Genomic DNA, 13,537 nt, shown 5'->3' on the forward strand with positions numbered 1-13,537 from the left:
GAAAGTTATGGTACCATATCCATATGATCCTAAACCCTCTTAACTCTTTAACTCTTTCTCATTTGTACAAGTCAGTAAGTTTCAGATAGAAACCGTTACTACGTATGCATATATATAGTTTTGGAAGCCGACAAGAACAGCTCTGATCTGTTAAGATCTCACGCCACAAACGTCATGGAACAAGACTTCCCATGCACCTGCTCTTTAATCCATCGATGTGATGTGGCTCTTGTTTACAGCTCTGCGAACCTCCATCTATAAATATATATATACCTCCCTCCGAGTATATGAATTATAAATATACATATATTTCCTTCTGCATGGAATCCATGGGGAGAGCTCTCCTGCTTGCCGTCGTCGTCGTCGCCCTCTCAGCCCTTGCCATGGCCGCCGGGAGCTTTCCCTTCACGGAGGACGACCTGGCCACCGAGGAGAGGCTGTGGGGCCTGTACGAGAGATGGCAGAGCTACCACGGCGTGGCCCGAAGCCCCGACGAGAAGCGCGTGCGCGTCCATGCGTTCGCGGCCAACGCCAAGCACGTGCTGGAGTCGAACAGGATGGCCAAGCCTTACAAGCTCGGGCTCAACAAGTTCGGGGACATGACGAGGGAGGAGTTCAAGGAGACCTACACGGGGCTGAGGCGCCAGCTCGGGGGCGTTCGCAGCCGCCGTGTGCGTGACGGCGGCTTCATGTATGAGAACGCCACCGATGTGCCTCCGGCCGTGGATTGGAGGCAGAAAGGAGCAGTCACTGGCGTCAAGGATCAAGGCCAATGCGGTAATTACCTTTTTTTAAAAATCAATTTGATAAAATTCAATTGAGGATAAAAAGGTTTGATTCTGAATATGTTAAGGTTGCTGATGGTTCATGTTGCAGGGAGTTGTTGGGCTTTTTCCACAGTCGTGGCCGTGGAAAGCATCAACCAGATCCGAACTAATAAGCTTATCTCCCTGTCCGAGCAAGAGCTCGTCGACTGTGACACCAAGACTAACCAAGGATGCAACGGAGGACTCATGGACGATGCGTTCGACTTCATCCAGAAAAACGGAGGAATAACAACCGAAGATAATTACCCTTACGTGGCCCAACAAAGAAAATGCAACACCCTTAAGGTACAAGTACTAATACTAATACGAACGTAGCTATATATATATAAGTCGCCATTGATCTACAGGAGAAATCTCACGTGGTTTCCATCGACGGGCACGAGGACGTGCCTCTCAACAGCGAGGACGCTCTGCTGAAAGCAGCAGCGCATCAGCCCGTTTCAGTGGCGATAGAAGCAGCAGGCCAAGATTTCCAGTTCTACTCCCAGGTATGTATGTATATACTTTGTAACCTAACTAGCTAGCTAGCTAATTTTATGAATGGCATGGCATGGCGTGGAACTATGGAAGGGTGTTTTCACGGGCAGCTGTGGAACAGAGCTGGACCATGGAGTTGCAGTGGTAGGGTACGGAGTGTCGTTGTCTCAGGATGGGCTCAAGTACTGGATAGTGAAGAACTCGTGGGGAGAGCTGTGGGGTGAAGAAGGGTACGTAAGGATGCAGCGAGGGATCTCGGACAGTGCCGGACTGTGCGGTATTGCGATGCAGGCATCGTATCCGGTGAAGACATCTCCCAACCCGGCCGACGTCGAGAAGGAACTGCCTACTGTCTGAATTAATTAACCAGTTTAATTAATTAGTCGTCGTCTCTCCCAAGAAGCAGCATCCACATGCACGAAGACTTGCAAGCTGTTGCATTACTTGTATTCTTAATTTACGTGTGATAATAAGAAAGAAAGGATGCTCACTCACTGTAATAAATTAAAGGTGTTATGTTGTATGAATTATATAATAATAATAATTGGGAGTTTGGAAGTATATATAACCGTTAATCCTTTCTCTCAAATAATTTAATCCATAAATGGATTAAATTAAAATTTCATCAATTCATTTTAAAATAGATCTATATTGACCGACCCATAGACTGACAACCCACATGAATCAACTCATGGTAGACTCGCACTATATGGGTTGAAAATTTTTTTCTTTCAAAATTTAAAATTAAAGTAAAAAATTAAATGAACTTGTGGATTTAATTAACCAACCTAAATCGCAACCTAAACATAAAAATTCCAACCATTTCTATATATATTTTTATTTTTTTGATAGACTCATAGATTAACCTATCTAATATGCAATCCATCTTAAATTAGAAAATTTTCAACCGCTAAGATGGTGGGACTCGCTCAGCCTCATCATATGACTGTGGTAGTAATTGTATAGTCATTAATGTTAAAAAGCTAGATAATCACCCACATAATGACATCTATATGGTTATGAGGTTTATGCAATGGTGTATGTTTTGGCCTTGGACAACAATTATATTTTAAAGTGCTTTTAATTAATTTGAAGTGGTCACACTTCACCCTTACATATGTTATCTTCTACTTAAGTATCTTGTTATAGTCCCCCATATCCTACTCAACATTGTTGGTGCAATAATTCTCTTAAGTGGTTGAATTTGATCGAGTTATTTTAATGTATTGGTAAAGAATTTAAGTTTGTTTGTATTTCTGATATGTGCATCAAGTGTGTAAGGGCTTAATAGGGTGCACATGAAGTTCGAAAAACTTATGACTTGTTGTGGTTGAGTTGATGGATAACTTGATGAAGTCAAGTTGGTTGGATTTAATTCAATGACTAAGAGGTACGTAACAAGGTGACTTTAGAGTTGATTGGAGGACAGACGGCATGGAGCATCCTTGATGACTAAAAATTCTCAATGAAGTAAAACTCTAGGATGAATATAGAGTAGTTGTTGGTTTAACGGTTTGACAACCTATAATGAGATGGACTTGAAGGTGAATGAAGAAAGATTGCCTAGAGCAGCTAAGGGATCAATATTTCTTGGCGAGATGAACTCTAGGTAAAAATTATTCAACTTGACTAAAAATGCTAAAAAATGCTCAAATATTATTGTGATAATTTTGATTAAAATTGTTATGTAGTATTGGAGCAATTATCAAAAAGTTACAATAATATTAGAATAATTTTAATGAAGATAGAGTAGTGTGGAGTGTTTTTTTTGACGGATTATAAAAATAAATAACAGTCTTCTGATTTTTGCTCTGTAATTTTTCCTTGGCAATTGGCATCGGCCACGGTAAACATACCCTAATAAAGTTCGCGTCAGCCGTTCGAGTTGGACAGTGGGTTGGCCGTCACAGTGAAAACCTAACTTCTCTGCGGCGGCGAAGGCGATTCGAACCTGATCTCCGGATCCATGGCTTCTTCCCCGGCGGCCGTTAGAGAACTTCAACGCGATCTTGAGAACCAGGCCAATGCTCTCAGCAAGATCCAGAAAGGCATGCACCATCATTCTCTCTCTGTGTGCGATTGGTTGCCGTTCCTCTCAAGTTTCACGTGCTCTTCTGCCTTTCATTGCAGACATCGCCAAGAACCACCAGGTTAGGAAGCAGTACACCATCCAGCTCGGGGAGAACGAGCTCGTCCTCAAGGTTCTATTTCTTCTCGTGACTCTCTTACCCCTGTTTTGACCGAGGTTTATGTTGTATTCTAAAAAAATGATTGTGGTGGTGATGCAAGGAATTGGAATTATTGAATGAAAATTCCAATGTGTACAAGCTGATCGGCCCAGTGCTTGTGAAACAAGACCTCGCGGAGGCCAACGCTAACGTGCGTAAAAGGATTGAATATATTTCGGCTGAACTGTGAGTTCCATCTTTTTCCTACTTCGCTTGCGATGAGGTTCTTTTGTTTTGTTTTATGTTTCTTCTTTGATTTTTATGGATCTGTTGAACATGTTACAGTAAGCGGCTTGACGGTACACTTCAGGATTTGGAAGACAAACAGAATAGCAAAAAGGAATCGGTTAGCTGCTAGTCTAATCTCTTTCACTCTCTTTATCTTGTTCATTCAGGTTCTTCTATTTTATTGAGATACATATTTATTCTTGCGATTATTGCTTCTGTTATGAATGTGGACATTCTGGTTCACGTTGAATCCGAGCAATTGAGATACTGAACTCAAGCATTCTATTTTTGATTGTTCAAAATGTATACCTGCACGTTTGCTTGTTCGTGATGACTTCTTGGTGCAATCCCCTAAACCATGTACTCTTCTTGTCTTCTAAAATTTGTTCAAGTTTCAAGTGTTGATCTTGTCTTCTAATTTTTTCTTTTTTTTTTATAGTAAATTTCATCCAGATTTACCTATTAGATTAGAGTTGTATTTACAAATAAATGCTCATTAAGTAGAATTTACATTGCAGGTGGAATTGTTTTACTTTTTGTACCTTGTGTTCAGCAAATTATTTTTTCTTGTCTGTTTATAGTGAGTTTCATCCAGATTTACCTATTATCTCAGAGATGTATTTACAAATAAATATTCATTTGATAAAGCTTACATTGTAGGTGAAATTGTTTCTTCGGTGAATTTGATGCGACTTCAGGAATAAATACTCACACAAAGAAATAAATGGTCTTGTACATTAAATGACTTAATGAAGAGATTTTATGAAGCAAAAGATGAGATAACATTGGAGATACCATAAATTGTAGTTTAGTCTACAGGGTGCATCAATGTATGCTTTGTAATAATTATTGCTTAATGCAATTCTTCACCTAATATCTACATATCGCGTGAGCACAATAAAGCTCTCAGTATGAAAGATAAAAGTAGATATACAAACTTTCTCAGTTTGGGAGATAAAAGTATGTAAATACTCTAAGTCGATAAGCTGATGAGCTTTACACTTAAAAGTGACTATAAATGGATGCATATTGATGTTACAACAGAACAGGTGTTATAATAGAATCGTTATAACAAAGTTATCCTTTTGTAAAAGTGATTCATGTGCTAGTCTACTCTTTTGGCCCTTAGAATATTGTGATAATTGTAAGTCTAGCTCATGTTTAATGGCTTCTTAAACTTGGTGACTTGTTGGAGCCTCTTTAGGAGGCATGATTAAAGGTTGTTGAGTTGATCTTAGGGCGAGATGCGTCATTTAATGTGTAATGATTGGTATCGTCATGGATGCTTTCTGAGGGGGGGGGGGGTAGCTCATGAGCAATCTCTCGAAGGTTTTCTTAATATTCCTTAGGTTTAATGAAGGATTACTCCGTTTGATAAAAGTTTCAATTAAAGAAGTGGTATGTTAACTGCTTCTTGATAAGAGCAAATCATTAGTGAACTCTTCCTTAAGTAAGTATTGAGGCTTAATTGATGGTCCTTCAGCTTTATTAAATTAATAAATGAGATATGTGAACTATATTCTATCACACCAAGAATATACTCAGTGAGTCAAGAGGATAGATATCACCAAATGAGGAAGTACAAGAAAAATTAATGGAAAAGGACGACCTATAAGTCATTGTACACTTGTAAGAACAAAGAAAACTATAAAAATTATGCCATTAAGTGGGGTTGGTTATATGAGTACTCCTACGCTATTGGGCTTGATTTCCTATTATATTATCATCTATATTTAAATATTTTTTTTTCTATTTTATCGTTGGCAATCAAGATTTTTTTGTTCTCCCCCTTTCTCGATTAATGTGTATTTGTTATAGTCGCACATCGCCTAATTGAGATATTTATTAATTGCCTAAGTACATACTCATACCATCTTAAATGCGTCTCTTGGAGTTTTTCCTCAATAGGTGTAATTTCGACTTTCTCTCTAATGTTCCTTATATGTCCGTACATCTACTTTAATATCCTCGTCTCTGTGACTCTAATCTTTTGCATGTGTACTCCCTTTATAGTCTAACATTTAACTCCATATAATATAGTAGGTTTAATTATCGTCTTGTATAACTTCCCTTGAAGGTTTAGAGATACCATATGATCACAAAGAACATCCGACGCTCTCCTCCATTTCAATTATCTTATTTGTATTCTATATAAAACATCTCTATTAACCCCTTTATTTTTTTTTGCAAAAACGATCTTAAATACTTAAAACTTCTTTTATAAGTAACTTATCATCTTCTATCTTAACAATTGTCTTGCTGCGTCTACTATTACTGAACTTATTTTATATATTCTATCTTTAGTCTACTAAGCCTAGAACCTTTACCTTTTAGGTCTTTCTTGTCAAGATTCGAGCTTAGCTTTATTCCTTCACGAGTCTCATTGACCAAGACAATGTTATTTGTAAATAACATGTACCATGGTAATTTGTATTGGATGTGTATAGTGAATTTATCCATACCTAGTGTAAAAATAAATGAATTTAGAGCTAATCCTTCATGTAACTCTACTTTTATAGGTAACACTTCGGTTAATTTGCTTGAAATCTCACTCTTGTCATTGCATTGTTATATATATTCTTAATTGTCTCAATAAATGTTACGCTAACATATTTCTTTTTTTTAGAATTCTCCACATAATTTCTCTTAGGATTTTATCATAAGTTTTTTCTAGGTCAATGAATGCTACATGTAAATCTTGTTTTTTTCTTGATACTTTTCAATCAATTGTTTGAGAAAATATATAACTTTTATGATCAACCTTTCAAATATATATTTTTTATTTTCAATATTAAATTGAATAACTTCGTAGGTCATTTAATACCCTGCTTCCCTCACTTCCATATCTCTATTAGAATATCATCTGGTCCATTCGCTTTTTCATTTTTCATCCTTTTAACACCTGCTCTACTTGTTCAACTTTTGAAATTTGAATTCTCTGATTAAAAATTAAATTTATATACTCTTCTGACTTAAGCAAATTTGGTCACCTAACCTTTCATTAAAAAATTGATGAAAATAACTCTTCCATCACTGAAGCAAGTGACATAATCCACAATAGAATTAACCCATTAACACTGGTTTCACTGAAGATCTGCATGTCTATAGGCAGGAGGGGCTTGCTCTGGAGGATGCAAGGACAAGCATGAGACTGCAATTTCACAGGTACCCTAGGTGGAAGGTTGCCGCTGTAGATGGAGCTAGAAGGAAGGATAGCCCACTAAACTAGGGTTGGAAGAATTTTAATTCTGTGAGGCTGAAGGTATCTTGGGGATCATAAGATCACGCCACGGATGAGGACAATTTGTCCAGACAAAAAGGCTTCTTTTGGTGGTTTGGGGAAAGAAGCAAAAGGCAGAGAGTCATCTTAAGGAAGCTCTTGTTAGAACGCAGGCACCCTTAAGAGCTGTGCATATTAATCGTAATTATAGGAAGGCTTTCCTGTGGCAAAGGCATAACAAGGGGCTTATCTTACCATGATAGAAATGCTGGAAGTGTGACAAATCGTGTGGCAGGATTTGGCATGGAGAAAAGAACTCCCTCTCAAAGAAGAGTTTTTGGTTGTTGCTGTTGATTAGGGAAGAGGAAGCCGGCTGCAGGAGGTGGCTTCTCGGTTGGTGATTTTGCTTGTATCAGAAATGGAGGCAAAGGAAAGCAAGAGAGCACGGCGAAGATAAGGTGGCTTGCATATGCGCTAGTGAGTGAAGTGTAGAGGTAGAATAGGGCAAAGAGGTGTGTTTCAAGTTTTTTAGATATGTGGATTAGAAATTCTCGCCTTTGAATTCTATGGGAGGTGACAAGAGCTACTTTAGGGAAAGATGTAATGGAAAGGCAGAAGGTCGGGATGAAAAGGTGTTGATTGCAGGCTTACAGTGGGTGACCAAGAGTTGTTCAATGTGGCGGTGGGGTGGATGGGCAGGTAGTAAAAGAGAGGCAAATGATGCGGTTACATGCACAAGGGAAAATTAAAATGAAGCACTGTAGGAAATTTAGTTATCGGACACCGAACCAGAAGGCAACTTGGTACACGAAACTCTTGCCAACACGGGTCCCGGGGAAAAATCTATTGTACATAGATTTACCTTACTTTGCAAGAAGTTGTTTCCAAACTAGAGATTTCACTTTAATACCAAATTGATACAACACCATAGTTAAACAATTTCACATATCGAGAGGAAATTTTGTTAAGCAAAAGAGTAGATAGCATAGGGGAATTGACCCCCTCTTAAAGACTGAATTGGAAAATAATTGTAACCTCTCATACAAAATTAAAAGCATTACTAAGATGCCTTCCTTTTTGTACCTAAAGAGAACTTGCCAATGATGTAACCATAAGTGGGAACCCTTTGATATACTATAGAATTTCCCTTTGAACCAGATAGGGGTGGTAGTTGCATATAATTAAGTGAAGTGTATTGGATAGAGTCACTATGAATGTTCAAAAACATGGTGTTTGTTGGTTGTCCAAGTGTCAGAACATGTACTATATTGATATTGATGATTAATGTTCCTAGTTTGACATGTTTGTTGCCTAAATTTTTCAGCTGTAAGAAAACAAATTTCTGAATTTGGTCAACCTTAGTGAAATAGTTGTGCTTGCTACTTGTAAATTGTTTGGAACATATTATGTTATGAATACAATCTAAGGATCGAGTGTATAGATACTACTTGTGGTAGAACCTTTATCCACTAGTCCAAAATGTTTGAAACATTTTGCATTTATCTAAGCTCATTGTAAAAGCTTAAAGGAGAGCCTAATCCAACCTAAAATATTGAGACACTTAGGTGGGATTCCTTTGGTACTTAAACATATCTAAGACTCATTTAGTAATGTATGACTAAAAGATGGATTTTTTTTCTCTCCTTCCTCATTTTTACTTCATTTTAACATGCTTTCTCAATCCTAACTTGAGTTCCAAAGAATCAAAACAGTCAATTATCAATGGAATCTCTTGTTGGGTCTTTGTGAAATATTTGACCATGTCTGGCCTAGGACTAGGACTTCCAAACATGTCATAAGCTAAATCTGTACTGACGAATAACCAATGCAATGAATAGGGAAAGTATAATAATGTTTTGAATGACCCAATATCAAATATTGCAAAAGGACATTCTTCCATGATTTTAGACATTTTGAGTTCTATAAATTTTACACATTAAAAAAGGAGGGTAGGATTGGTTCCTTAAAAGATAGGAAGGTTTATCAACATCTTTAGAAGTGAGATACGTGCTCTGATACCTTGTAGAACAAATCATATAGTCCCCGGGGCAATGGTGCTGCGGTAGGACATCCAGGTTGTCACCCAGGCACCTGCGGTTCGATCCCCAGCTATGACGTATTTACAGGAATTTTCCTCCAAATGGGGAGCGCAATCAAAAGATGCTGGGCGTCTGGGCTGGCCACTGCGTGCACTCCCCGATTTACCCTAGTGGTTGGTGGGAAACTTTCGTGGGGCCGGGCCAGTCACCCCCAGAGATGGTCAATGGGGCTAACTGAGATTTATCATTTTTTGTAGAACAAATCATACCAATCGAAAATTCAAAGAAACTTACATGAGTTTCCCTTTAATGCTTAAGCATGGCATAAATAGTCTCATTGACAATGTGGGGATAAAGGATGTGTTTTGTCTCCCTTTTTACCACCTTTAACTCATTTTAGTACTCTTCATTAGCTATCATTTTGTGCGAGAGATTTGAATATCATGATTGCTATGGGCTAGAGTATTTGTGTAAATATGTAATGTGTAATAAGGTCAATTTGCAATATTCATTATTTGTCAATGATATGTAGCGGGCTATCTAGGATTCCTATGAGGAATAATTCACTCATATTGTATCAGAGTCGTAATTCATCAATGAATTAGCTTGTCATCAAGGCAATCATCTCCAACTTTGTTAATCTTTCATCTCAGTAAAGCGAGGTGCTCAGTTCTCCTTTCTTGTTGTCTATGTGGACATTATGTTTCCACAAAGATTATCTCTGTAATCATTTTTAAATTGAATACATAGATCTCAAGTAGATTTCCATGTAGAAGTTGCTCACTCAAGGCAGGGTATCTGCATTTCACATTGCGGGTATCTACTTGATATGCTTAATTAGTAACAAGATAGGGGGAGTTGCAAACTTAGGAAATTCAAAAGCCTAGTAGGAAAACTAAACAATCTCATAATCACCAGACATGATATTTCATTTGTTTTGTTGCAAGTGTGATTAATCACTTTCTTGAGAATCCATGTTATGACCACTGGGTAGTGACTATTAGGATTCTATGTTAGCTAGAAAGTGTTAGGGAAAGGGTATAGTAGTTTGTAATTGAGGTATGAGGTACTTTGATGCAAATTAAGCAAATCCTTGCACAAATAGACGATCTACATATAACTATTGTTGTTCTATTAGGAGGTAATTTTATTTCAAGAAACAAATAGTGGTGGCAAGGTTAAGTGCAGAGGAAAAACATAGAGATATGACCTTAGCTATATGCGAGCTCATTTAGGTTAAACATTTAATAAATGAGCTACATTATGGCCTTATAGAGCTAATGAAGCTTTACTGACACAATCAAACTGTGTATAACTTTGAATTTCATGTGTTATGAAAGAATTAAGTTTATAGAGATTAATTGCCTAGTAAGATAATCACTTGTTTTTTTAAATTTTAATGACTAGTTTACAAATTTGCTGAGAGCGCTTAGAACTTAATATATTTGTAACAAATTGAGTTTCTATAATATAGTCGAAATAGTTGAATATTATGAACTAAAGGAATGTGTAAATAGGTAGTTGAAGGGGCCTTTTATAAGTGCATGTAATACGAAGGTTTAGGGGAAAGATTTTGCTGTCCAAAGGTGCATGCGCTGAGCTTTTTCTTTCTTTTTTCTGTCATTGTTTTTCTCTGTATGTGTTAGGAGAGAAGTTTAAAGCGGATCACGAGTACTTTTGTACATCACGCAGGCACTGTATGACTTGTCCAAGTTCCTGTGTTATGTTCCTCATCTAATATTGTTTTTGTTTCTCTCCATGTATTTTGGCTAAAGTGGAACCACTATAGTGTTCTTGTCTTTTCTTATATTTAATTTTTTTTTCTATCATGGAAGATGAAGAATTCCGTGGTGTGGGTTCATGCTAGTTTATATTTGCATTTTATATGCATTGGAAGTCAATTGACAGAAGGTGATTGTTGGTGGATTCAAGCATCTAGTTTACTAGGCTTGACTCTACTGTTGGCTTCTTTTGATAGTGTTGATTCTATTAAGTGGCAGTGTTGATTCTATGAAGTGGTGCTGGCATCTGCTAGTATTAGAGCATCCTGACAATAATATGAGGTTTGAATTGTTGTGCACAGTGGTCTAGTTTAGATTCAAGCTTCAATTTGGTTTAGCCTTTATGGAACCTTGCTTGAATCTGCCACTACTGATTGACCTGAAAATTGTATATTGTGATACAGTCCATGGTGTATCGTTTGTCTGTCATGTCGAACTGGCCATTTGTAGAGAACTTGGATGGTAAAGGTGGTGATAGGATGATTGTGAATAAGCCTTAGTTTGTTATTGATCTACCTGCTCTTTAGAAATTTCACAAGCATTTATGGGAACCAGAAAAGTTGTCATGCAGATATAAGACATTAACAAAATTCACATGATTTTATGTTGTTAATTAATGGTAAATGGTTGATGAAATCTACCACTCCATTTATGTCCGGTTACGGATTCTAGGCATTGTTGCTCACGAGATTGATGAGTCATCATGTCTGCTTGGTGTCAAAAATTGTGATCCTGCAAAGCTTCCTGATGATGGTGCCAATCTGAGGATCTTTCTCCTTGTCAAAGGTATAGCTAAGTAACTGCCTACTAGTCATGGGGTCTAAAGTTTGAGTTTGTCTCAAGGATCTTTCTCCTTACAAAAGGTATAGCTAAGTAAATACCTACTAGCCATGATGGGGGTCCATAGCATAGTATGCATTTTATGTCATGGCTATTGTAAACTAAAGTTTGAGTTTGTCTTTTCCTCAACGCCAAATGTAATTCAACTTTCAGATGAGCTCTTGTTTGAATTATCAGGGAAGATTGAGAAATTCGTGTGTAACAACTATATAGCAAGTACATACAAGTTGATTATTACCCCCATGCTTGCTTGAATTTGCTTATTACCTGCTAGTTGGATTTTTTTTTTGTTTTTGTTTTTGAAAAAAAGACATGACATCAATTTATTTTGCAGGTCTTAAAGCTACAACAAAAAGTCCAATCTCTGCAAGCTGGAAAATCCAAAGCCTAACTTTCTTTTTCTGGGGAGTAGCATTCCATCCCTGCTCCCTCCCAAACTGCGAAAATCAGAGTCTCTTGCAGAATAAATAGTTGTTGGGTTGAAGTTATTTAGGCGTGTTGATGTTTGTAATGTTTTGAGCTTGGAGGAATGTTGATACGTAAAACTAGATGTAATTACTGTATTAAATTGCATCTTCGGCGAACTCTGCGAGTGAGATTACTGAAGTAATGTTGATGTTCAAAACAGGCTTTTGTTGATTCGGACTACTTAAGATCGATTGTAAATTTGACATCATTATTCACTCGTAGCTTTATTACAACTATGGTTAAGATCAATGCCCAGCGAAGACATTATGATGAGTACTTTTAGTTATCTGTAACTATTTGGTCTGTTTAATTGAGTTAATTTTAATGAATCAATAAATACTTAAGGGTCTGGATAAAGTGAGCAAAGTGAGAAATAATTAATATGATTAATTTGATCAATCAGAGTAAAAAGTATAAGAAAGAGACCAAATAAAATATTTTTTTAATACGATACGTATTTCTAATAATAAGCTCTCATAAGCTTGATGGAAGAAGAGAAAACAAATCCACATAGTTAATCCCAAACAACTAAGAAGTTTGTTCATGCTCGGACAACAAACTCCACTAAGCTTGTTGGAGTCTAATGGAGTTTACTGCTTCAAGTCAATGAACTATAATCTGAAGGAACCTAACCAAAAGACATTGAAATAAGGAAAGAAACTATGTATTCTATCTATAATTGATTTGTTTCTTCAGTTTTGGATCAAAGTTATTGGATGAATAATTGACTGAAAGAAAGACTTGGGTAGATAGACGTCAGGATCAAGCATTTAAAGGCAGAAAGCAGAAGGATATATATATTGGCTAATTGGGTGGGTGAAGAAGAAAAGTAAGGTGTATGATAACAAGAGAATCATGAAAAGATATTTATCCTTTCTCTTTCAAATGGAAAAAGTAGAGGGAGGAAATGTGCCAGACCATCCACTGCTCCACCAGCTGCTGCAGGAAAGTGCATTATTGGCTGCAGTCCTTGTCTTTATAGCTTAGTTTCTAAAGCTTCGTTTGAGAGCAACTCCAGCACTTGGGCTTGAGCTTTCTTCTTCCCTAAGTTTGGACCTCCTTTATGATAATGCAATTCTTTAAAAGTAAAAGAAAGCATTCATCAGTTCCTTTGTAATTTTTTTTTCAATGGCAAAGTTCAAGTTCAATGGCACTACATTCAATGGAAGCATCCTCCAATGGAAATATCCAAGCAACATCACAGATTCGAATCGAATTGCTCAAGTTAGAGTGATTCATATCACTCCTCCCTAAGATACCGAGAATGAAGTGTTGGAGCCTCATAATATAATTATTGATTTCGTTAGATATATAATTAAAGATAAGTTTAATGTCAAATCAAGAGATTTAATTGATATGTTAAGCCTTTCCAAATCAAGAGTTTAAGTTAGGCCTCATGATGATAACTTTGTGTGGTCAAGTCAACACA

At 37.1% G+C, this 13,537-nt stretch overlaps 2 protein-coding genes across 2 annotated transcripts; both read left to right on the forward strand.

Moving 5' to 3' along the window:
- Positions 1–329: 329 nt before the first annotated feature.
- On the forward strand, positions 330–1,661 carry LOC141843919 (vignain-like). Its single transcript, XM_074731937.1, has 4 exons — positions 330–777; positions 877–1,112; positions 1,175–1,315; positions 1,398–1,661. Exons 1-4 carry the CDS (start codon positions 330–332, stop codon positions 1,659–1,661), a joined length of 1,089 nt encoding a protein of 362 aa, XP_074588038.1.
- Positions 1,662–3,179: 1,518 nt separating this feature from the next.
- LOC141844313 (prefoldin subunit 6) lies at positions 3,180–12,341 on the forward strand. The gene is made up of 5 exons (XM_074732351.1): positions 3,180–3,352; positions 3,435–3,505; positions 3,594–3,718; positions 3,818–3,878; positions 11,975–12,341. The coding sequence occupies exons 1-5, from the start codon at positions 3,271–3,273 to the stop codon at positions 12,029–12,031; spliced, it is 396 nt and encodes a 131-aa protein (XP_074588452.1). The 5' UTR covers positions 3,180–3,270; the 3' UTR covers positions 12,032–12,341.
- Positions 12,342–13,537: the final 1,196 nt, after the last annotated feature.

The sequence above is a fragment of the Curcuma longa genome, chromosome 13 (assembly GCF_044706935.1).
Source record: "Curcuma longa cultivar G26 ecotype Majalengka, Jawa Barat chromosome 13, ITB_CL_G26_1.1, whole genome shotgun sequence".
Lineage (NCBI taxonomy): Eukaryota > Viridiplantae > Streptophyta > Magnoliopsida > Zingiberales > Zingiberaceae > Curcuma > Curcuma longa.

What these genes read in the sequence shown, in the direction of transcription:
- LOC141843919 (XM_074731937.1), top strand. Translation starts at nt 330, where the DNA reads ATGGGGAGAGCTCTCCTGCTTGCCGTCGTCGTCGTCGCCCTCTCAGCC. An exon ending in CAAGGATCAAGGCCAATGCG is followed by an intron (nt 778 to 876) that starts GTAATTACCTTT and finishes TTCATGTTGCAG; the next exon opens with GGAGTTGTTGGGCTTTTTCC. An exon ending in ATTTCCAGTTCTACTCCCAG is followed by an intron (nt 1,316 to 1,397) that starts GTATGTATGTAT and finishes GAACTATGGAAG; the next exon opens with GGTGTTTTCACGGGCAGCTG.
- LOC141844313 (XM_074732351.1), top strand. Translation starts at nt 3,271, where the DNA reads ATGGCTTCTTCCCCGGCGGCCGTTAGAGAACTTCAACGCGATCTTGAG. An exon ending in TCTCAGCAAGATCCAGAAAG is followed by an intron (nt 3,353 to 3,434) that starts GCATGCACCATC and finishes CTTTCATTGCAG; the next exon opens with ACATCGCCAAGAACCACCAG. An exon ending in GAATATATTTCGGCTGAACT is followed by an intron (nt 3,719 to 3,817) that starts GTGAGTTCCATC and finishes AACATGTTACAG; the next exon opens with TAAGCGGCTTGACGGTACAC.